Below are 26,397 nucleotides of genomic sequence, written 5' to 3'. Positions count from 1 at the left end.
TTTTGCTTTACAGGTAGCCTGAAGCAGAACCCTTTGTTGAAAACTGTCAGTAAGGAAGAGCCGGAGACAGCGCTTGGTAAATGGTTTACAAATGCAAGAGACAGAGAAGGCAACCGTGCTCTGAAATCCCAGCGGGACCATGATCAGAAGGCAGTACAGCCGGAAGTGTAAGTCATATAACCTATAGCTAGTGCTGCACAATTAATAATATTTTATCCCGATCTCTGTTTTATTAAGGGAATACTCCACCCCGAAATGAAAAAATATCTTATAATTACTCCTCAAGGCATCCTATACGGTGGCTGAGAGAGCACAACACGCTGCAACTTAAGAAAACACATGCAAATAGAAAAAAAACACCAGCAAATTAAAAAAAACTACGTTATCAAACACAACCAAACACAAAAACAATCTGCAAATCCTCACAACACAGCCAAATAGCACAGATCACAAAATATACAGTATGTTTCAAGAGGTGTTGTCGATGACCTGAAAGGTGAGGTGTTTGTTTATTTCATCATTGTTTGTTTATGATTCCTTGGCCTTTTGGATATTATTATCTTAAATAATCTGATGAAATACACAATTAACTGTAAAACGTTATTATGTTAACTGGCAAAGTCAAGGAATCATGATCAGGGTGTTAAAATAAACAAAAAACTCAGCTTTTAGATCATCAACAACACCACTGATGAATAGACACTGAACAAGCAGTCCCTGGTTCGTCACTTGTCCTCATGAAACATTTATTCTGTGGTCTGTGCTAATTGGTTGCACATTGGTTGTGTTATGCATATGTTTTCTTCAGTTGCAGTGCATTGAACTTTATGGGCCACCGTGATCCGAAGTGTGACTTACATCTTTCAGCTAAACAGAATCATTGTTCTAATCACTGGCTTTTGGCAATGGCCAAATATTCGTTTAAGAGTCAAGTTCAGATGCAAGGTTGATATTTTAATTGTTACATTCATAATTTTTGGATTCCATGACTGGTCCCCCAGCATAAGTTATTACTGTGCGAGGCAGAGGTGGAAACAATTCACTGATGAGATTCTAGGATATGTCTTAATTATATTAATGCATGTTTTTTAGATGCTGCTGTGAATGGTAGTGTTTTAAAATGTACTAAATTGCCTTTTCTGTCTTCTCTTTCTTTACTGTTTTGTAGGTGTGCAGCTGATGAATCTGCATAGATGCACCAGTGAATTATTTTACTCAGTAATTCTGTTATTCCTGTTTCTTTTTTACTTAAATTAATTTGAATTATATGTGATTTACACAGTTATTTATTTTTCTAAAGTCATTTATTTTTCACAGTTCAAATACTCAACCATGTAATTTTAAACATATAGCAGCACATAAAATCAACTAATATTAGTTCTTTGTTTGGTCAGGCACAGTTTTACATTGTAACTGAGGTTTGAAATAGTTTGACAGTGGATTTTCTATAGTAACAAATTAAATTCGCATTTCATTAGATTTTGTAGTATGACTAGGGCAGGGGTGGCCAACCAGTCAGAGACCGAGAGCCACATTTTTTACTGTGTTACCGCAAAGAGCCACATAATACACATGGGCACATATGAACATCACCCATCCCTTCCTCTTACACACACACACACACACACACACACACACACACACACACACACTGCTCAGCCAGATTTATTGTAAATGTTACACACCAACATAATGACAGAAATTGACTCCTACAGTTCTAAGACCACAGGACAGTCATTTTCAACAATGAACACTGCACTGCCTCACACACACAAACTCTGTTTAACCAAGTCTACAAACTAAAATATAATAATTTACAATAGCGTTTTTCTTTTACTATGCATGTTACTTAGTGGGACTTTTGGCATCCTTGCCTTGAACAATCCCCTTCAAATCTGCCTCGTATTCCGCTGTTGCCACTCGAAGCAATTCTTTCACATGTGTCAGTCAGAACATTTACATTTACATTTGCATTTGCGGCATTTAGCAGACGCCCTTATCCAGAGCGACGTACAAACGTGCTTTAAATCTCTAGTAGTGAATAAATCTACACTGGTACGCAAGAATACAAACTCAATATAAATATAACTCGAATTCTACAAACTTGGAAAGTGCTAATTTAGGTATTTCAGGAAGAGGTAGGTCTTCAGTCGTCGCTTAAAGAAAATCAGGGACTCTGCTGTACGGACATCTAGGGGAAGTTCATTCCACCACCTCGGTGCCAGAACAGAGAAGAGCCTTGAATTGTACTTACCTCTCATTCTGAGAGAAGGTGGTACCAGTCGAGCAGTGCTGGAGGATCTCAGACAGCGTGGTGCAGTGCGAGATGTGATGAGGTCACTGAGGTAAGATGGTGCTGGTCCATTTTTGGCCTTGTAGGCAAGCATCAGTGTTTTGAATCTGATACGTGCAGCTACTGGAAGCCAGTGAAGGGAGCGCAGCAGTGGGGTGGTGTGGGAAAACTTGGGCTGATTGAACACAAGTCGTGCAGCTGCGTTTTGGATCATTTGCAGTGGACGAATAGCGTTCAGGGGAAGACCTGCCAGCAGAGAGTTGCAGTAGTCCAGTCTTGAAATGACAAGAGAGATCAGAACAGATCGATGCTTTGATTTCACGTGGTTTTTTTTATGTGCGTGTTCACTTCGCTTGAGTTCAATACGGTATTTTCGTCAAATGCGCATGTGTGTGAGATGAATATACCGCAGGGGGGGGCAATTAATTTTTACAAGGGGCCACATGAGAAACCTGAATTGTGTCAGAGGGCCACACCAACGATAATATTTCAGGGATGCACCGAAATGAAAATTCAATTCAAAAGTCAATGAAATCCATAATTTTTTGTGTTATGCCTTTTGCCTTGGCACCATCACTGGAAAAGCTCCCTGCCTTTTCAAAAACATCTTCTACAGACGGAGTGCGCATGCTCAGATTGACTTCTTTTCTGCGCCGCGTTCTTCTCATATTTAGAATGGCAATCGGGATGTTTGGATTACAGGTGATAAATTAAACCCGACTAGGAGAAACTCTTTGCAGATACACCCCCTCTTAAAATTTCAGCATTGCATGTTTTGTACATCGCTATCCGCAAACCGCAGACATGTTGCTCTTATCCAGATAACCGTGTGCTGCTGCGCTTTTTTATTGCGTCATTACAATTGTGTTTCATCTGATATACCGCAAAGTTTCCCAGTAGGGGCAAGCTCATTGAAGTCTTAAAATACCGTATTGAACTCAAGCGAAGCGAACAGGCACAATAAAAACAAACAAACACAAACTTTGATATGAACGTAAGAGCCGCATGAAACCAGCCAAAGAGCCGCATGCGGCTCGCGAGCCGCGGGTTGGCCACCCCTGGACTAGGGTTTCAGCCACAAGACCATCAATGAGGTCAGGCCCTGAGTTCCAGCAAGGAGACTCTTACTCAGCCTTTCCCTGCTCTAATCACCTACACCTGTTCCCCATTACCTTTCCCCTTTATAAGCTCCCGAATCCACCTTACTCACGCTCGGATCTACTCGTTGCCGTGAGAAATCTACCAGACTTCCTACCACTAGTATTCCCCGTATTTCCATGCTCCTGGCTCTGCTTCGGAGAAAGTGCTCAAGATAGGTTTGCCTTTATCGGTTCACATTGTCGATCATCCCTGGACTACCTGCATTACAGACTCTACCCGCATTACGGATCCTAACCGCTCCCCGGTTCGTACTTCTCCTCAAGTCTCTCTGCCATGTATACCTTCAGACTAAATAAAGACAAGGTGTTTAACCATACTCCGGTTTCCGACTCTTTGTCTATCCGTGACGGATTGAAAAAAGTTTTAAAATTTGATGCAGCTCACTAGTAAGTAGCTCTATGGTGAGCTATTTTCAGAAAAGGCCCGCGGGTGACTCGTGGTCTTTGCGGGCGACCTGGTGGTGACCCCTGTTCTACATCATACAAAAGTGTTTTGTTCAATTGTATGAGTTCACTTAAAGTTTGATTGGTCATTTGACTATTCAATTTTGGCCAGAGAGTGCAAAAAACAGGTCAGGTTTCTAATAGTTTTTGGATCTCTCATTACTATACACTATTCACTAAGGCTTGCCTTAAATCAGACAAGTATTGTTTATTAAGGGTCGTTGAAAAGCTTTAATATGAAAATTTTAATTTTCTGATTTTAACATCTCTTTCTTACAAACCTTGAGCAATTACAGCAAATAAAGCTGGGTTCGCATACAAAAAAAAAAAACATTCTTGAAATTGTTTCCCTTGAGGCATCAGTAGACACTTTGCAAGTCAGATTAACAATTCTATTATTTTGGGCCAGATGAGGAACTGTTTTAATTCAAGTATGCCTGAGCAAGACTAAATCAAAGCAAACCTGATTAACAATGGCTCAATAATGGAGATACAAGGAAAGGATGACTGATAATACAAGGGAAAAATATGCTTTAAAGATGTAGCAGCTGGTTTATCACCAACACTGAATATGAGGAGGAGTTGGATTAAAATATTTCAAAGCATACAGTACATGGGCAGCGTGGAGGAATGGTGGGTAACGTTGTTACCTCACAGTTTGTGGGTTTCATCCTGGTTCTTCAGCTTCCTTAAAAAACATGGCATAATGTGGACTGTCTGTTCTGTATAGCCTGTAAATGTGTGAATGAGTGTGTAACTGGTGTGAAAATGGTGCCTAATGGGGTCCCATCTTGTGTATATTGCTCTTTGCTTGTGCACTCAGCCTAACAGCAAAACTAACAAGACAACAAAGATTGATTTGTATTGGCATTATTCTATATGTTATAATGATCCATGTGGCAATGAAATAGGTCAATGTAAATCTCTCCTGAACAAATGGTGTGGAAACACCCACAGCTATGTTGAGTGAGAATGTTGTTTTTAACGCATGTCTTCATTGTACATTGAAAGGGATTATTAAATAAACCTCTAAAACCAATCAGATTGTGCACACAGGATTAGCAAAAACAGATTGCTGCAGTTCATAGATGAGCATGGAGAATATTTACATATACATAAATATGTGGCTGTAACACATGCAATGAATAAAAATCAGTTTTTATGTTTTTTTTATATTTTTATGTATATAATTACTAACTAAATTATTACTAACATTATGAAAACTACGTCCATCTTTATTGCAGAAAAATACTGACTGACAGAAACCCTGCCCATCCATCAGTGATTTATATCCTTTATTGTAAAAAATCAGTGCCTGTACAAAATGACAGGCCCACATTCCTTTACATGTGTAACCAAATCTACAGTATTTATAGAAGACATTACTACCAGTTTGGGAAATTAGCAACATCTCCATCAATCTCCATCTCATCACCTGAGCTAAAAGTCGTCTATGTATTAAACACAAGCCTCATTAGTGTTATTTCAATTGATCTCTGCTCAAGATAATTTGTGAAGAATTAATCTCCTAATTAATCCCCTAATACAGTCAAGTCGCTCTGTTTCTATAACGTGCTAGGTCATTTAAACACTTTAAAACCTTGCCTTCCATAGTCAGTATAACTGTGTACTGTGTTTTTCTACTTTGATTATGATTTGATGGTGAACATTAGATACATTTTAACATTTGAACTGATCAGGTTTAATTTTGGCTTCTTTGTAGCTATGTACAAATTGCTCAAAACACTACATCTTCGGGAAATGCTACTAATGTTTCTGAATGCAAATCGATCATATGATTGTATGCCTACAACTTTGTTTTAACAGTTTAGGGAAGAACTACATTTGGCTGGAAAAGTCAGGTGTCAAAATATCCACATAGAGATAGACAGACAGATATATATATCAGTGTTTCTTGACCTTGTTGGAGGTACTGACCCCCACCAATTTCATATGCGCATCCACCAACCCTTCTTAATTGGAAAAATAAAATATGATTTTTTTTCAAATTCAAATATATATATCTTCTGTATATGTATACATATATCTTCTCAAGGGACAATACTATAGAAATGAAACTAGTCAATGTGCAGTACAAATTTACAGATCAAGATTTATTGTCGTCTGAAAATAACTCCAAATACAGCCATTATTTTCAAAATAACTGGCAACAAAAGTGAGTACATCCTAAGTACTAACAGCTGTACATCATGTAAGCATGCGAAGCCACATGTCCTATTCATTATGTTCATGTTTTCTTCTGCTTGACAGGACCAGACAAATTTCTATATCTTGTATTAGCGCAATTAAAATGTGGTCCTTTAAGTGAAATTTTCTCATACTGACCACTGGATGTCCAACATGGCACCTCATACCAAAGAACAAAAGAATGAAAAGGAACAAAATACTCTAGTAAAAGTTGAAGCACTGACTACACATTTTCACTCAAGTTAAAGTAAAGAGGTTTGGACTATGACATGTATTTAAGTAGAAAGTAGCCATTACTACTAAATGTTTTAGTGTCACACTGGTAAATGGACTTTACAGCATATTAATATATTAATACAAAATAATTTCTAATTTTGTTATCTAATGAATGTATCCAGGCTGAACAACCACCATACAGAACTCAAGCAGGGCAAACATGTTTAGATCACTGATTACCTCTGTTTCATCCATGTTAGCTCCATATTTCTTGTTGCCTTCTGCCCTGCTTGTTGTTAGCTTTTTAGGCTAGCCTACGTCTGTGGTGTGATAGTCTGAAAATTATACACCCCAAGAAATATGTTTATGGGCTGAAAAAACAGCATGCAATGAGAAGAAAAAATATTGATCGTCACCAAACAGATTAAAAACAAAGTAACAAACCTAGTTTGAAAATGTAAGAAGTAGAAAGTACAGATATTTGTGTAAAAATTCAATGAGTGAAAGTAAAAGGTCCAAAAAATGAGGTAAAGTGTTGATATCAAAGAAATCTATATAAGTACAGTAACAAAGTATGTGTACTTCATTACTTCCCATCTCTTCTCTCTGAGGATTTGAAAATGAGAAGTGTTACAGTACAGTGGCCAGGATCGATCTAAGAAGTTGAGTCCTCGTAACTTTGCATCAGGTGCAGAAGCTGGCTTCAATAAACAGGTGCATGAGTGCTACCAGCATTGCTTTAAGGGTGCATAAACGGTCCGCTTGTCAGTGCCCCAGACCAGACGTGCATACAAGACAGTTTGCATTGCTATCTTCCCAGAAGGAAGCCTCTTCTGAAGCTGGCTCACAAGAAAGCCCACAAATAATTTGCTGAAGACAACCAAGAAAAATGTTGAAGGAACTTTGTTGCCTACAGTGAAACATGGTGGTGGCAGTGCCCTTATGTGGGGCTGCATGAGTGCTGCTGGTGTCGGGGAGCTGCATTTCATTGATGGCATCATGAATTCACAAATGTACTGCTCTATACTAAAAAAAAGGTGCTACTATCACTCTGTGCACTTTTCCAACGTGACAAAGATCCTAAACACACCCCTAAGGTCACTGTTTTATTTCTGAAGAAGAACAGGGTGAAAGTGATTCAGTGGCCAAGTATATCTGAACCCAATCAAACACCTATGGGGAATTCTGCATAGACAAGTTGAGCATCAATCTCTATCCAGCATGCAGTCTATAAAACAGGTATTATAGAATGGAAAAAAAAGATGTTGCAAAATATCACCAACTTGTTCATTCCATGCCTAGAAGATTTGGTGCTGTCATTAAAAATCATGGAGGCCATACAAAGTACTAGATGTCTCATTTTTGCATCACCCTAATCTGAGTTATATTCTTAACCTTACCTTGTTAACCATGTTATAAGTTAAACAAATGTAATATTTAACTTTGTCTTGTCAACAATTTGAAAGTTGTTTTTGCGTTTATTGAGATTTTTTTCAAAGGACACCCCCTTTGAAAAAAAATCTCAATAAACAAGACAATTGACAAGACATATACACACAGACACCGACACACACACACACACACACACACACACACACACACACACATTTTATATATATATATATATATATATATATATATATATATATATATATATATATATATATATATATATACAGTTGTGTTCAAAATTATTCAACCCCACTGAAATTGATTGTTTTGGTCGGTTTGACATTTATTATGATCATTCAGTCATCCTGCTTACAATTAAATCAAAGAGGCACGTGTAGGTCAGTCCCACCAGAGGTTCTCAATCGGATTTAAGTCTGGTGACTGCGATGGCCACTTCAAAATGTTCCAGCCTTTAATCTGCAACCATGCTCTAGTGGACTTGGAGGTATGCTTGGGATCATTGTCCTGTTGAAAGGTCCAACGTCTTCCAAGCCTCAGGTTTGTGACGGACTGCATCACATTGTCATCCAATATCTCCTGGTACTGAAGAAAATTCATGGTACCTTGCACACGCTGAAGCTTCCCAGTACCTGCAGAAGCAAAACAGCCCCAAAGCATGATTGACCCCCCAGCCATGCTTCACAGTAGGCAAGGTGTTCTTTTCTTCATAGGCCTTGTTCTTCCTCCTCCAAACATAGCGTTGATCCATGGGCCCAAACAGTTCTAATTTTGTTTCATCAGTCCACAGAACACTATCCCAAAACTTCTGTGGTTTGTCCACATGACTTTTGGCATACTGCAGTCGACTCTTCTTATTCTTTGGGGACAGCAAGGGGGTGCGCCTGGGAGTTCTGGCATGGAGGCCTTCATTACGCAGGGTGCGCCGTATTGTCTGAGCAGAAACTTCAGTACCCACATCTGACAAATCTTTTCTCAGTTCCTCAGCAGTCACACGGGGACTTTTCTCCACTCTACGCTTCAGGTAGCGCACAGCAGTCGAAGTCAGCATCTTCTTTCTGCCACGACCAGGTAGCGTTTCAACAGTGCCCTTTGCCTTGAATTTGCGAATGATGCTTCCTATGGTGTCTCTTGGTATGTTTAACATCTTTGCAATCTTCTTATAGCCATTGCCCTTCCTGTGAAGAGTAATCACCTGTTCTCTTGTCTTCCTGGACCATTCTCTTGACCTCACCATGTTTGTAACCACACCAGTAAATGTCTAGAAGGAGCTGAGTATCACAGTCATTTTAAAGCTGCCTAATTGGTGCTTATTAGGCTTTATTGCTGCTCCCTGATATCCACAGGTGTTTTCAATACCTGATTGAAAACACTTCATTGAACCTCTGTTCTTCAGAGTGGTAGTCTTTAAGGGGTTGAATAATTATGTCAATGAAGAATTCACAAAAGAAACATTTACTACTGTATTACAAAACTAATTGATGTCATTTTAGTTGCATATGGTTCTTTAAGAAGTCCTTGTAGGATTTCATTCTGAATACAATTACAAATGTACACTAAATTCCCTAAAACCATTTACAGCATTGGGGGTTGAATAATTTTGAACACAACTGTATATATACAATGAGGCGGAAGCCGAAGTAGACGCACAACAAGTCTTTAATGCACAAGCCGGAGAATACACACATACAGAGGAGCGGTGTGGTCCTGTGAACACAAATGGCAGTCTGTGTAAAGTAATCCACTGGACCGCGCTGGGGAAGTGCGGCGCTGGCAGCAGCAGAGCAATAGCAGCGGACAGCGTGAATTGTGGAAAAACAATAACGGACAACGGGGAAGTGAACATGGGCTGCTTAAATGTGTGTGTGATTAATGGAGATCAGGTGCACCGTGTTAATAATCAGGCGAGCAGCTCCGTGCAGGCAGGGCTGGTGCGGGTGAAGATGCAGGGTGCTCCCCGACACCACCCCCTCCCCCAGGGGCGGCACCGGACGCCCTGGCTCTGCGACGAGGCCGACCCCCAGCCCGGGGCGCTGGGCGACGCGGGTGAGCAGCGTGGAACTCCTCCAGCAGTGCCGGGTCCAGCACATCGTGTCTGGCCACCCAAGAACGCTCCTCCGGACCATATCCCTCCCAGTCCACCAGGTACTCGAGGCGACCCCTGCGCCACCGGGAATCCAACACCTCCCGGACCGCGTAGACCCCTGGCTGATCTACAACCTCCGATTGGACGGGCACTGCGGGGCCACCTGGAGGGCGAGAGACAGACGAGACATAGGGCTTCAACAGGGACACATGAAAGGTCGGGTGGATACGATACCTTGGCGGCAATTCCAACCGGTAGGACACGTCGTTGATCCGCCTGACGACCCTAAAGGGCCCGATGAACCGGGGGCTTAGCTTACGGCACGGAAGTTTCAGCCGCAGGTCCCTCGTTGACAGCCAGACCCGGTCCCCGGGACAGAACCGCGGTGACTCCAGACGACGAGCATCTGAGTGTCTACGAGTGTTTTGAACCGCCCGACGTAGTTGGGTGTGAGCTGACTCCCAGACCCGGTTGCTCTCCCGGAACCAGGCGTCCACTGCGGGCACATTGCTGGGCTCGTCGGACCAGGGGAACAAGGGCAGTTGGAAACCCAGCGTACACTGAAAGGGGGTGAGCCCGTGGTGTCTTGACGGAGCGAGTTCTGTGCATATTCGGCCCATGGTAGGAAACGACACCAATTCCCCTGGTCCTGGCTGCAGTAGACCCTCAGATACTGGCTCAGCTCCTGGATTTTCCGCTCCGCTTGACCATTGGACTGGGGATGGTAGCCAGAGGAGAGGTTGACCGATACCCCCAGGAGCTGAAAGAAAGCCTTCCAGACCCGGGAAGTGAATTGAGGCCCTCTGTCCGAGACAATCTCCTCTGGAAGGCCAAAGGTATGGAAAACATGGTGGAACAGGGCCTCGGCTGTTTCAAGGGCAGTGGGCAGACCCTTCAGGGGGATGAAGCGGCAGCCCTTGGAGAAGCGATCCACCACCACTAGGATGCAGGTGTTGCCCTTGAACTGTGGTAGGTCGGTCACAAAGTCGATGCCCAAGTGGGACCAGGGGCGCTGAGGGATCGGGAGCGGCACAAGCTTGCCCACGGGCAGGTGACGTGGGACCTTGGCCATGGCGCAGGTGGTACAGTGCCTTGCAAAAGTTTTGACCCCCCTTGGCGTTTTTCCTATTTTGTTGTCTTACAACCTGGAATTAAAATGGATTTTTTGAGGGTTTGTATCATTTAATTTACACAACATGCCTACCACTTTGAAGATGCAAAATATTTTTTATTGTGAAACAAACAAGAAATAAGACAAAAAAACAGAAAATTTGAGCGTGCATAACTATTCACCCCCCCAAAGTCAATACTTTGTAGAGCCACCTTTTGCAGCAATTACAGCTGCAAGTCTCTTGGGGTATGTATCTATAAGCGTGGCACATCTAGCCACTGGGATTTTTGCCCATTCTTCAAGGCAAAACTGCTCCAGCTCCTTCAAGTTGGATAGGTTCCGCTGGTGTACAGCAATCTTTAAGTCATACCACAGATTCTCAATTGGATTGAGGTCTGGGCTTTGACTAGGCCATTCCAAGACATTTAAATGTTTCCTTAAACCACTCGAGTGTTGCTTTAGCAGTATGCTTAGGGTCATTGTCCTGCTGGAAGGTGAACCTCCGTCCCAGTCTCAAATCTCTGGAAGACTGAAACAGGTTTCCTCAAGAATTTCCCTGTATTTAGCGCCATCCATCATTCCTTCAATTCTGACCAGTTTCCCAGTCCCTGCTGATGAAAACATCCCACAGCATGATGCTGCCACCACCCTGCTTCACTGTGGGGATGGTGTTCTCGGGGTGATGAGAGGTGTTGGGTTTGCGCCAGACAAAGCGTTTTCCTTGATGGGCAAAAAAGCTCAATTTTAGTCTCATCTGACCAGAGTACCTTCTTCCATATGTTTGGGAGTCTCCCACATGCCTTTTGGCGAACACCAAACGTGTTTGCTTATTTTTTCTTTAAGCAATGGCTTTTTCTGGCCACTCTTCCATAAAGCCCAGCTTTGTGGAGTGTCTGACTTAAAGTGGTCATATGGACAGATACTCCAATCTCCGCTGTGGAGCTTTGCAGCTTCTTCAGGGTTATCTTTGGTCTCTTTGTTGCCTTTCTGATTAATGCCCTCCTTGCCTGGTCCGTGAGTTTTGGTGGGCGGCCCTCTCTTCCCAGGTTTGTTGTGGTGCCATATTTTTTCCATTTTTTAATAATGGCTTTAATGGTGCGCCGTGGGATGTTCAAAGTTTTGGATATTTTTTTATAACCCAACCCTGATCTGTACTTCTCCACAACTTTGTCCCTGACCTGTTTGGCGAGCTCCTTGGTCTTCATGGTGCCGCTTGCTTGGTGGTGCCGCTTGCTTAGTGGTGTTGCTCTCTGGGGCCTTTCAGAACAGGTGTATATATATATACTGAGATCATGTGACACTTAGATTGCACACACGTGGACTTTATTTAAGTAATTAAGTGACTTCTGAAGGTAATTGGTTGCACCAGAGTTTATTTAGAGCCTTAATAGCAAAGGGGGTGAATACATATGCACGCACCACTTTCTGTATTTATTTATTTTAATTTTTTGAAACAAGTTATTTTTTTCATTTCACTTCACCAATTTGGACTATTTTGTGTATGTCCATTACATGAAATCCAAATAAAAATTAGTTTTAATTCCAAGTTGTAATGCAACAAAATAGGAAAAATGCCAAGGGAGGTCAATACTTTTGCAAGGCACTGTACATTCTTGGACGAAGCGGTTGATGTCCCTCGTCATACCGGGCCACCAGTATTGCGCTTGGACGAGCTGGACCGTGCGCTTCTCGCCTGGGTGGCCTGTACCCAGCCCCTCGTGCACCGACTGAATGAGACCCCACCGACAGGTGGTGGGGACGAACACCCGTCCCTCTTGACAGCCTTCAGGGGCAGGCTCCTGGTGTGAGGCCGTGCGTATCTCCTCGTCAATCTCCCAAACACGCGGGAGAGAGCATCAGCTTTTCCATTCTGGGACCCGGCTCTGTAGGTGACCTGAAGACGGAACCTGGTAAAGAAAAGAGCCCAACGAGCCTGCCTGGGGTTTAGTCTCCGAGCCTCCCGCAGGTATTGGAGATTTTTGTGGTCAGTGATCACAGTGAACGGGTGTTCGGCGCCCTCCAACCAGTGTCTCCATTCCTCCAGGGCGAGCTTTATCGCCAGAAGCTCCTGGTTGCCGATGTCGTAGTTCTGCTTGGACGTGGAGAGCTTATGGGAGTAGAACGCGCACGGGTGGAGCCGAGGAGGGGAACCAGACCATTGAGAGAGGGCAGCCCCTACGCCAGTTGAGGAGGCATCGACCTCGACCATGAATGGCCTCCTGGGATCCGGGTGGCGTAGTACGGGAGCGTGGCAGAAACGCCGGCGGAGCTCGTGGAAAGCCTCTTGAGCCTCCTGGGTCCACTTCAGGGTTCGCACCTTGCCCCTGAGGAGTGAGGTGAGGGGGGCAGCGATTCAACTGTAGCCCTGGATGAACCGGCGGTAGAAGTTGGCGAAGCCCAGAAAGCGTTGGAGCTCCCTAATGGTCTCTGGGACCGGCCAGTCCCGCACTGCCTTCCCTTTCCCCTCATCCATCTGTATCCCACGAGCACTGATTACGTACCCCGGGAAACGGGTCTGAGGGCAGTGGAACTCGCACTTAGAGAGGTTTAAGTATAGATGGTGCGACCGAAGTGCTCCAAGGACCTGTCGCACATGGTTGTGGTGCTCCTCCAGATTCCGCGAGTAGATGAGGATGTCATCGATATAAACCATCACAAACCTCTGGAGGTAAGGCCGGAGCACCTTGTTCATGAACCCCTGAAAGACGGCCGAAGTGATGGAGAGGTCGTATGGCATGACCCGGTACTCATAGTGCCCAGATGGGGTAATGAAAGCGGTCTTCCACTCGTCCCCCTTCCTGATATGCACCAGATTGTAGGGACTCCGGAGATCGAGTTTAGTGAACACCCGAGCCTTCCTTAGGTCCTCGAGGGCCGCTGGAACGAGGAGCGATCTGGGAGTTCAACTGCCGGTAATCGATGCATGGACGGAGGCCTCCGTCCTTCTTCCCCATGAAGAAAAAGCTAGACGCCACCGGGGAGGTAGACAGGACATACTCCTCCATCGCTCGGTGTTCAGGGGCAGACAGGGGATAGACACGGCCCTTGGGCAGCTTCGCCCCGGGGAGCAGATCAATGCAGCAATCCCACGGTCGGTGTGGGGGAAGACGAGTGGCCGCTTTAGCACAGAACACATCCTTGAACGCCTGATATTCCTCTGGGATCTTCACCTGGGTAGCGGTCGTCGCCTCTTCCACCCGGGTGGCGCCCACCATGGCTCTGGGGATCCTGGATGGGAGCCGGGAGAGGCAGTGTTTTAGGCAGTGGGGACTCCACTCCAGGATATCACACGGGTCCCAGGAGCACCTTGGGGCATGTTGCTGTAGCCAGGGTCTCCCCAAGATCACACTGACCGTGGAGTCCTCGAGCACCATGAACCGGATCTACTCCTAGTGGAACAACCCGACTTGCAGCGTCACGACTGGTGAGCAGTACTTCACCCAGCCCCTGCCCAGTGGACGTCCCTGGATGGTCTGGATGGCTAAATCATGGGAGCCCCTCTCTCGGGGGAGCTGCAGGCGGTCGAGGCAGGCCTGAGAGATGTAGTTTTCTGCAGAGCCGGAGTCGACCAGCGCCCGAACCGAAATGGAGAGAGCAGGAGTTAGCAGAGTCACCGTGAGTTTGGACAGAGGAGAAATATCTGACGGAAACTTGACTGTACTCAACGCGGTGCGCGCAGGGCGTGTGGAGCACTTGGAGATGGAATGACCCGGCTTTCCGCAGTACAGGCATTTACCAGTGGCCAGGCGGCTAGTTCGCTCCCTCCGAGACAGTCTCTGGGAGCCCAACTGCATCGGCTCAGAGCCGGAGGCCGCCTGCGCTACGGGTGGTGTTACCGAAAGCAGAGATGCAGGTTAAAGTGGTGTGGAATGGCACGCCGCCAGACGCTGAGAGAGGCCGATGGATTTCTGGATAAATTCCTCCAGCCCCACCTTGTCATCATGGATGGCCATTGCTTGCCTGATCTCTGGAGCCAACCTTTGCCGATATACACCAAGAAGCACCGACTCGTTCCAGCCACTAGATGCCGCCAGAGTGCGAAACGGAGGCTGTAATCCGTAATGGTGTCATCACCCTGACGCAAGCTGAGCAGCTGATCGGCCGTTGTAAGGACCCCGGAGGCGACGCTGAACACTTCCAGGAAGTGCGCCGTAAACGGCGCGAAGGCATTTACCACCGGGCCGGCGGCTTCCCACAGTGATTGCGCCCATGCTAGCGCTTTCCCGGACAGAAACGAGATGAAAAACGCGACTTTAGACCGTTCGCTGGGGAATCTCTGCGGCTGCATCTCGATATAGAGGTCTACCTGCATCAGGAAGCCGTGGCATTCGGAAGGTTCTCCGGAGAATGTCGCTGGGAGTGCCATGGGACTGCCGGTGGCAGCGGGGAGGTTTGGGCGAGCTGCGGCGGAAGGGAAGGCAGCTCGGAGCGTGGCGACAAGGTCCCGAACCGAGTCCGAAGGAGCGCTGGGTCGGGGATCCATCTCGAGGTAAGCCGCTCTTTATTTCTTCTTCGGTCCGTTATTCTGTGATGTGGAGAATGAGGCGGAAGCCGAAGTAAACGCACAACAAGTCTTAATGCACAAGCCGGAGAATACACACATACAGAGGAGCGGTGTAGTCCTGTGAACACAAATGGCAGTCTGTGTAAAGTAATCCACTGGACCGCGCTGGGGAAGCGTGGCGCTGGCAGCAGCAGAGCGATAGCGGTGCGGACAGCGTGAATTGTGGAAAAACAATAATGGACAACGGGGAAGTGAACATGGGCTGCTTATATGTGTGTGTGATTAATGGAGATCAGGTGCACCGTGTTAATAATCAGGCAAGCAGCTCCGTGCGGGCAGGGCTGGTGCGGGTGAAGACGCAGGGTGCTCCCTGACATATATATATGTATATATAAGCGTGATGTGGTAGTGCAGTACAATGTAAACAATCATTTAGGTAACACCTAAAGTTTGATTATACATCATTAAAACAGTACAAACCCCAGAGAGTAAGAAATATATGGCACTGCATTGAAAACTGAAAAACAGCAGATAAATGAATGGTGGGAGTGCATATTGTTATAAATAGTGGATGTTAGGTTAGGGTAAGGTTAAGGGTTAGGTTCAGAGCAGATTATTATCCCAACACAGTGATGAGCTTTTGTATGTTGTGATCACTGTTGGTACAAACGACCTCCTGTACCACCCGTTTTTACATTTCAGTCTCATGTGAGCAATAAATAGTTTGAAAAGTTTTCAAGCATTCATGTACACCCTGCTTGTTTCTCCAGAGTTTTTTAATCAAATGATCCATATTAAACTAGAGCATGAACAAAAGAATCTTCCTGGAAATGAAGAAGATATAATTTGACATTCATAGAAAATAAAAATCTCTCCTACCCATTTGAGATTATTTATTGCCTTCATTTTTGTGTGACAATTTTATTTTCTATTTTCCTGTTCGTCAGGGATCTCTGCATGTAAAAAAGCATGCTGTGTGTGGGAGCCTGTATAAACAACAAGCTGTAAGCAATAGATGTTGTGTAATGTGAGCAGTGCAGCAATTCTGTTTTTTTTTTTTTATGCTGCCACATGTCCACTAGACATTAAAAAGTGTGTCAAAAATGTTTTATTGCTCTGCTGTGCTTACCCACAATTACAGGTATACGAAGCAATGATTCACATACTATGCTTTCCAAAATGCTTTCCAGCATGTTTCATTCCAGTGTGTGAGATAAGCCGGGAGGATTCATTGGGGGTTTAAAGGAATTGATTTTGGCGTGGGCTTAGTTGCTAGGGCCAGGCTGAGTAAACTTTTTTCCCTTTCATATGGAGAACTAGAGAGCTGTAGGTGTTGAGTCGTGATGTGATATGAGCAAGTGAGATGCCGCTGAGCTGCTCGCTGTTTTAAATAACACTCACAGAGATTAACCCAAGGCAAACATGAAAATGGCCCATTCCAAAAATTAGCAAGTAATAGTTTTCTTTTACAAGGTTTCAATAGTATTCTATTCATCTTTCATTTGTATAACTGTTAGAAACTACTGACATTTGCCACATCTTTTCTTTTTGTGTTGTACAACAGAATGTACACCAGAAGAATAAAAACCCACTTGACTGCACACTAGGCAATAGTCACCTTTGTTTGACAGGATATTGTACCCATAAATCATTATTCTGTATTTGTGTGGTTTATTTCACCCTAATAAATGTGACAATTCTTTCATCTTTTCACCAATGACCTCCAATTTCAGTAATCAATATTAAAATTGTGATATCTCTGTACTATTTCTTATAGGTGAGGAGCAGGTGTTGAGAGATCCTTACCTCATGAGACAGGTAAAAGGCGGCGATGCCTAGGGGCCAAAAGCAGCACAGCATTGAGAAGACACTGAGGCCCAGGTGGTCTCGTGGAGGCATCATCAGGAAGTTGTCCTCACTCTCTGAGTCACTTGAGTACTCACTCTGCAGAAAGTGCACAATAACATGAGGTGAGCAGAATAGACTTTGTATTAGACAAGTGCAGGTTATTCGACATTATTTCGTTTTTGTACACTTTAGTTTCCAATGAAAGCCAAAAATAATGATCAGCTATTGGATGTTCTATTGCTACTACTTTTCAGATGGAGATTTAGCACAGCATATTTAGAGCACACACAACCATCAATAATAACTGTTTGTTCAGCTGTGCTTTAGAAACATCTGGGTAACAGTCAACCCCCGATAATTTGCGGTTCGAAATGCGCGAAAAAAACAGCAAGTTGCAGATTATCTTACAATTCGCGGGAATCCCCAGCTGGTTTGATAATTCAGGAACGTTAGGAATAACATTTTAAACTATGTTTTCACAGGATTTTCAGAACTCGCGTAACCCCTTTGAGTTCCAGGGGACCACTGTATTCCCTAATCTGTATCTTATTTAGATTTCCCAGAGTGAATGAGTGACAGGGAGTAACTGTCTACACAAAAAAACATTTGAGTGTTATATTGGAAATTATATTTCTAATTAAAGGAAACAAAAATCCATTTGGGATGACTGGTTGATCACACATCACACCATGATTTAAGTGCATAGTAGTAAGCACTAAATGATCCTAAAATTACATCCCCATAATCATTTGCACTTGTGTTTTGCAGACACTTTATCCTAAGCAATTTACACATGAAGCAAGCGTGACTTAGGCAAAGAGCTCATAATAGACAATATTAATAATACTGAGGATTGGAAGAGCTCATTCCATAAAAGGGGAACCACATACAATAGGACATGTTTTACAAGCATCTAAATAATAAGCAATGCAAGTCTCTGCTTAGAGCCAATCCAGGGACATTAGGAGAGGTATGACATGGAAGACCAGTCAGTCAACTGCATGTTGAACATCTGTGAACCATCAGCTAAGAGACACTGTGCATGCTGGAAGGCAGCCAAAACAACATGTTCTTTTTGGAAGGTCGAGTTAAAGGTAGCATTTTTTTTTCAACAAGGCTGCAGCATTGAAAAGTCTTAAGATCATAATACTGCTCATAGATGTAGAAGGGTAAACTGTGATTGTATGTAGTGTAGATTGAAGGCCATATTTCACACTGATTTCTGTAAAATACTACTTTATATGTCTTAGCCACCTTTTCTGTAGGTCTGTCTAAACAAGGAGGCCTCAGTCTGTACTCAGAGTATTCCTGTACTTGAACAAAAGTAACTTATACCACTTTCACAATTCTACATGAGTAAAAGTATTAAAGATCTTGCTTTTTAAGGTACTTTATGATTATATATGATATTTAACAGAAGTAAAAGTATTGATCTGTGAAACCTATTTTGTAATAATTGATGTGATCCAATGATCCATTCTCCTGCACATTATACGGATAGGTATAATGTGCAGAAATCATATTTGAATAAAAGTATTGATACCTTACTGCAAAACTTACAAATTACAAGTTAAAAGTCACCAAGTGCAATATGACTTGAGATAAAGTCTTAGAGTGTCTGATTGAACAGTGCTTGAGTATGAGACTCCTATTGAACGTAGGCTCAAAGATGCACTAGTGCTCAACACCAAGACACGTGTTGTTGAAAAGCCAAAAGCATTTGATCTGTGAGGTTTTATTTCCTACAATACAAATCAAATTGTACACCTCAACACTACATTTACCATTTATCAACACAACAGCCTCGTCAACATGTCAGAATGAAACAAAAATCAAACAAGTCAGTTAAAAAAAAGACAAAATAGTTAAGCGATCTTTTAAAAAGGGACCTTCAATTAACAAATAAAATTACACTATCATGTCACAAAGTAGAAGAGCCATTAGTAATCAGTGGACAAATAAAATTTAATAGATTTCAATGAAGTAAAACTAAATACTGACTAAATTATTGCTAAATGTAATTGGTAATGCTCATTCTGAATTAAAATTTAGTAAAAAAGTAAAAAATGCACATATTAAATCATATGTAGTTGAGTAGGTAATAAACGTTGGTTATATCTTTATACTTAGTAAATGACAAAAAAATAAATAACTTAAGTACAGTAATGAAGTACATTTACTCGAACACTTTTCACCACTGATTATACGTAATTACTGAGAGAGTTTTCTGTTGTCACAGACACACATTGAGATCGTCTGTTACTTCGCGCAAATTCTCACTACAACCGCAAGGTTTTGCTCGTCGTCTAATTATGTTTTTGCATCCACTACAAAGTACCAAGGAATGGCATGTTATTTCTATATAAAACTTAGTGGAGTAAGAAAATAAGATATGCATTAATATATAATAAAATTCCTTAAATTAAATAATAATATATAATGTATATATAATAACATAATAATGTAGTTAAGTAGCACTTGCTTTATGAGAGTGCTTGTATTTTTATATGTGATTCACCTGAGAACCCCAGCTGGCTGTTGTTGTTTTCACCTTACTGTTTACATGTCTAGGATGAAGCATCTTGCACCATATGCTTTTCTTGCCATGGATTTGTAACAGGATGGCCTTTTGCATATGTTCACATGCAGGAACATTGTAGACAATGATTCTCTCTCTCTCTCTCTCTCTCTCTCTCTCTCTCTCTCTTTCTCTCCCGATTACACAACACTGTTTAGTTCTGAGCCATACTGTATGTGCCATGGCAACATAATCTTTGCAATATTATAAAAACATGATGCAGAGGAAGAGACAACAAAGACCAGTATCAGCATGGGGGACTTTACACCAACCCCCACATAGGAACAGCAAACTGTATCAGTCAAAAATAAATCAAAACCAGCAACTGAATTTATTTTTTTTATTTGTGTAGAAGATTAAACATTAAATATATTTTAAAAAGTATTGTTTGCCATTTTCAAAAGCAGTATCATCTGTCTGGAGGCCAAAGGAAGAGATGACCTATAACAGACAATAATATAAAAATCATAATTAAATAAACCACAATTATAATTAGAAGGCTGAGAAACTAGGGTTCAGTCAAAGGCCAATGATCCTGTCACACTTCCAGTACTGGGGCTTACATAAAGTTGCTACTTGCACTGTAATAGGTTTTCATTAAAAAGCTGTAATATTTTACACGGACCTCCTTTTTCTGACTTTATGAGCTTCTAAGTTACCCATAAAATATTATTTAACAAGTACATTCAAATTTATTTATGAAAACACATGCAAGACATAAAATGTCAAACTGCCACATCTTATTCAGAGCAGTGTGTCATGGAGAGAAATGACGTTGCACTCGAGATTTACAAGTGAGCCTGCATTCCATGAATAGTAATCGCTTTATTAAATGGATGCCAAAATTAACTTCAAATTTGTATAAAAAATAAAAAAAATCTGAACACATCCTAAATCTCTAAAATACAGTTATATATAATTGAAACAGTAAAATAATGTAACAGGGTTTTTTTTTGTTTATTATGAAAATCATTAATCTGTCCTTGAAAGTTATTTTCAATAAGCAGATCCACCAACACGTCCCCATACATGAACTTTAGATATAGTTCGTCATTTATAGATGTATATATAACTCCATAGTGTATATGGGAGTCACGTGACAAAAGAACAAGCGACTCGGACCAGAGGACTCATGAGATTAACTACTCAATTCTTTTCCTGTGTAATGCATTGCATAGCGTCTATGGGAGTCACATGATAAAACAATGAACAACTCGTACTAGACGAGTCAAAAGGTAAACTACTGAATTCTGTTTCCTGTACTTAACCTGTGGAGGTTTTTGCAATGCTTTACTCATGCGTGTCCAGTAGAAAATTGACGAATCACTCGTTGAGGCTACTCGTTCCTTTGAGTCACATTATAGACTTGTTCAAAATGAAATATTCATCACTAGTCTACATCCATATTTAAGTGCTCTGAATCATATATAAACATGTGTGCTTATGTAATGTCAATATACTGTAGGTGGAGAGTTCATATCATAATTTAAAAACATCAAACATGCTCTTTTTTAGTTCTTTTATCACAGAAGGAAAACCCATAAGTTACTGCACCAGCAGTTGTCTTTAAAAAGCCTTGGCAGCTAATAGCAGTCACTTCAAGGTAGACGAGTTCAATTAATGAATTACATAATCCAATAGAATAATCTATTAGATTGTAATGTCAATATTCTGACATCAATGGTAGCCTTTAAATCAATCAATTAAATAAGTGTTTTTGAACAAGGTTAACCAATTTTCAGTGGAGGTCATTCAGCCTGACATTCAGAAAAACAAAATCAATATATTTTGTCATATGTTTCGGAAATACATACAATTTTACTTAACGCACTACAAAATAATTTAGAATGACAAGGTGTTTTTAAATATCATGAGAATGATTCCACGTCAATAAATTTAATTTAGCTAAAAACAAATTTAGTCTGTTTTGTTTGTATTTGCATGTTAATTTTTGCTGTAAAAAAGTTTTCATAGTGCATTAAATCCCCTCAAGACATAAAAGATTTCTTAACAACATTATTCTAAAATTCTTAAATTACCTTTGCTAATTTTGCACCCAAGCATAAAACTTTAGGGAGCCGAAGAAAAAAACTGTATGTGAGTTTCAAATGTCAGTGTGAATACCAGAAGGTTATGGATTTGATGCCCATTTCAACATCAGCTCAAGGTTTTTAGAGGTTATTTTGTTGACAGTGAATCAGATCACAGCCTGGGTAAACCAAAGCACATCTGCATCCCTTCTTCCTCTCCATGCATTATTTCACCACACAGAGATCTGCAGAACGTGCAGCATTTTCAGAACAGGTGGCCTAAGCAGGTTGGAAACAGCAGGAATTGGCTGTCCATACTGCATTTGCACTCAGATTGCTCCCCACGCTTCCGCGCACACACACACACACACACACACACACACACACACACACACACACAGACCCCAAGTCTGTGGATAGCTTTCAAGTAACCTGTTTGCAGTGAAGCAAAACTAGAGGGTGGCAAAGAAATGGTGACAAATAACAAGTTAATACTGTGCAGACAAAAATCATGAATGAATCATATCAAGTATTTAAATCAACTTCAAACATTTCAGGAACTTTTTATTTTTGTAAATGCCTGTTTGGGAAACATACAGTCTGCCCTGCCTTTACCCTGAATTTGTAAAATGCTGCTCTATTTTTCTGTTTAGATTTGTATCTATATGTGCAATGTTTATTATGTGTATTATTTTTACTTACTCTAAGTTGCTTTATTAATCGGAATATGACCTATGTTATGTGCAATATAAGTGAACAGATTTTAATCATCATTAAGTTCATAAATCAAAACAATGGTGAATGCCAAAACTCCTACCTCAAGCTCTTGAAACTCATCATCATCATCCACATCGTAGGACAGTGTATGAATCTTGGAATCCTCCACTGATAAATCCAAGAATTTGTTGTCAGTGAGCATGAGCCCATCTTTAGTAATCGTAGCAGCAGGGTTAGCAGGAGCCATGTCCTCAATGAACGTGGTCTCACAGCAGTCGCTTCCCTCCCCCCACCCTCTCAGAACTCCTTCGGGGTATAGGATGAGGTTGGGTTTATAAAAAGGGTCCAGTGCCTGGGGCAAGGTACTGGGGTTAAGCAGCTGCGGATGGTGTCCACTTATCCGTGTCCCATTTCTATCCTGACCCACATGCTTAGGGGAATAATTGACGCCTGCATGGCTCTGATACTGTGGGGCTGAGTACACTGACACCCGTCCTCCCTTGGTGTCCACCATTACGTTTCTGGTGTTGATTAGACCGTTGCATTTGCAGCACTCTGGCCCAGGGTCACCACCAATTGATGTTGATAACTTCCTCTGAGCAGGAGGATCTTTTGCCTCTTGTGCTCTGGGGGCAGTTCTGAGCCCTGTTTCCATTCTGTCCTAGTGAGCGCTGATTCTGATGACAGCCACTTTCCAGGCACTAGTTTGCCTCATGAGTGATCCGTGAGAGAAAACATAAGATGGAAGCATTGCCCTGTTCTCTCCTATACAGAACCACAGCAAACAGAGTCAATAATATTTAAGAATCAGAGTTATTCATTTAATATTTTTGATCCACTCAAATGCTTAGTTATCAAATTACAAAAAATCACAAAGTCTTTGTTCATTTTTATTGATGTCTGGGACTTCATTTAAAAAAAGGTTAGTACAACCAAATTTTCTCTAAAATACTAATTAGTTTTAATGTTTAAAAAATTACACACAAATCACGACTCATAAAGTAAAAACTTAAACTAGTAAAAACTTTACTATTTGTGCATATGGATTTTAAATCAATCGGAACTTACAAATACACATTTATAATTATTTTACATCTGCATAAATGAGGCCCTGTGATCAACAGATGCATCATTAAATATATAAATGATTTATCGTCTATATCATAAATTTGGAATATGTCTATAACCGAATAATCAAGCCTGCATGCGCTAAACATTTTCATAATGCTATGGCATTGCTAGTGACAAATAAATGCACTTGTTAGTAAGGCAAGTGTATTACTTAAATCAGTGCAGAAATTAGCTCTTCTGTTTTGTTTTGTTACATTGCAAAAAAAATTTGTCCATTCTATTTATTTTAATATCATTCATTACTCAAAATGTAAAAAGAAATGCTGACTTGTGGTTGTCTATATTATCAATTATGTATCTAATTTGATGGTATTTTTAAAACAATTTATCTGGTTAGAAGAGTTTCAAAAACAGTGATTCAACACTTTCACAAATTCTGTTGTACTTTAACTGCCATACATTTGTGATTCATCGTTCTTTCTCACTGTGACTAATAATCTACAACTCTATGGCCCTGTTCCTGTACACACCCTATTTTTTACAAGTTCAGCAAGAAAATCCTCCTTCTAAGGTAATAAATGTTCTCTTGTTTCCCCCAATGCACCCTGTGTAACCCTCATTTTTCATCTAGAGCACTGTAACCATGCTGTCCCAAATTCTTAACTAGTTTTCAGAGCTAATTCAAAATAGCTGTAATACTCATATTTCTCCCAGTTCAAACATAATAGAAGTTCTTGTAGAACTTATATGAATAGAATATTATCTCCAAGGGTCTTTAATAGAAGATCTGAAGGATTGTTGTACTGAAAAAGCAAGTCACACTGCAGGGTGTTTTGTGTATATAGTCTTAATATTATAAGCATATGATAAAAATTTCACTACTGACACAGTCTGGTAGTAAGAGCTGTGCTGATGTTACTTTTGGGTTTTATGAAGATATAAGAAATGTCAACATTGTAGGAAGGAATATCAGAGGTCTAAGTAGTTAGGTCTTTTTATGTGTAATGGTAACAGAAACTGGCTTTTGCTTCTGCTTCAGTTCTTTCTGCTTTAAGTCTCTCAGGATTATACGTATCAACAGTCCACTATTCTGCTCTATCAAACACACTCCAGAATGAATGAATAAATATTTTTAGAAATTGCCAAATGCTAAGAATGGATCCTGGACATATTGAATATGTAGACCACAATATTTGATTCTCTTATATATTCACCAAAAAAAGCTTCATCTAGGTTAATGAACATTGTCTTGTTTACAATAGACGTGTATATGACCGCATCATGAATGTGATTTAGTGTAATTGTAAATAAATAAACCAGCTGTATTTAATAAAATGACTTATGACTTATGGCTTATGACAAATGTTTCTCTCCATCAGCTTTAATTTAACTTGGATTACTGTGAATAACAACACCACAGTAATGCAACAACCTTCATATGGTTGTTAGCTAGGTATTTATATATCCCTCTAACCAAATGATATCTCCAATAGAGCTCCCTACCATTCCATATTTTTTCCATATACATTCCGTATTTGTCACGGTTTAATACAATCAGATATCAATGAAATATCAGAAATAATAAAAAGTTAATGCGTAAACTTGTTATTGTTGACAAGTCACGTTATTCTTTACGTAACATCTATTTGGTATCATAGTGTACTTAATGTTTTTAATTTCCAGTCCGCATTGGTGAGCCCAGAGTTAGGGTGCTTACCTACGTGATTACGATCACTGTTCTGTTTAGTAACGCTATAAACTCTTAGAATAAATGGTGCTGTCTGGCAGTCTGGAGGATTTGTTCTGTTTATCCCTCTGGGTGCAAGTCTAAAATGTTATAAACAAAAAAAGGTAATAACAAGACACAACACAACAAATGAATCATTGAATATGATTAAATGTGAACTGAATAATAAGCTAACTACAAAATGGTTCGAACAGAATAACAATCCTTTTGAAGAAAAAAGTTTTTTTTCATTTAATATTTGGTACTTCATTTTAAAAGAGTATAAATAGAATAGTAGGGAAATTTTAGATGCATCGAATGATTCATTAAAAAACGAACGCATGCAAACAGCAGTCAGGGTTTATTTTTATTTAATTTTTTGTCTAGTATTTTGATCAAGTGTTTTTTTCATTATGGGCCCGCAGTGAGAGCTGTCCATTGTACTGAACCTTCCTGCAAGAAAACCAGAAAAACTCCAACAAGATTACTAACAGGTCCCTGCACTGACAGCCCTTGACAGCAGATGTTCGACGACATTCATCAGTGTGTAAACATTTTGTAATTAAGATGCATTAAAACGACATACCAAAATAGACAAATACCAATAACCAATAATCTCTACCGTTTTTGGGATCACGCAAATCAACCCGACCTGGCTTCCCTCGGCTGTTGTGCATCCTGGAGGCGGCATCTTGGTGCAATCATTCATTTGCTGTACAAGTTCGTGATCTGACTGGTAAAAGCCAGGGCTTACCTTCCGAGCCGAGCGCGTGCCATTCGACGTTCAAAACACACGCGGATTCTCGTGCCTTCTCTCCGTCCCACCGGTATGCATGCACAATTCTAGACAAGGTTAAGCACTAACCTCCATTCCGAGAGAAATAATATTTGTGAAATGATCGGGAAAAATAAGACAGATGGAGTGGACGCGCCTTTCCTGGTGTAGAGGACCTTGCATGGTAACACACGCGCGTGCTTATTTAGTTATTTATTTA

General features: G+C 41.3%; 1 protein-coding gene across 5 annotated transcripts in view; it reads right to left on the bottom strand.

The window, feature by feature from the left end:
* LOC124378413 (synapse differentiation-inducing gene protein 1) overlaps window positions 1-26,397 on the bottom strand; it is a 43,784-nt gene extending 17,387 nt beyond the window's left edge. The window contains exons 1-4 of one of the 5 annotated variants that reach the window (XM_046838138.1): window positions 26,055-26,397; window positions 25,394-25,503; window positions 22,706-23,370; window positions 17,239-17,376 (exon numbers count right to left, since the gene is read on the bottom strand). In XM_046838138.1, the coding sequence (XP_046694094.1) occupies window positions 17,239-17,376; window positions 22,706-23,260 (693 nt within the window). In that variant the 5' untranslated portion in view covers window positions 23,261-23,370; window positions 25,394-25,503; window positions 26,055-26,397. Of the gene's footprint in view, window positions 1-9,445; window positions 9,981-17,238; window positions 17,377-22,705; window positions 23,371-25,393; window positions 25,504-26,024 lie in introns of those variants that run through there. The other 4 variants (XM_046838121.1, XM_046838142.1, XM_046838111.1 and 1 more) reach the window with 4 other exon arrangements.

The sequence above is a fragment of the Silurus meridionalis genome, chromosome 2 (genome assembly GCF_014805685.1).
Source record: "Silurus meridionalis isolate SWU-2019-XX chromosome 2, ASM1480568v1, whole genome shotgun sequence".
Lineage (NCBI taxonomy): Eukaryota > Metazoa > Chordata > Actinopteri > Siluriformes > Siluridae > Silurus > Silurus meridionalis.
This window is presented reverse-complemented; position numbering and strand designations above follow the sequence as displayed.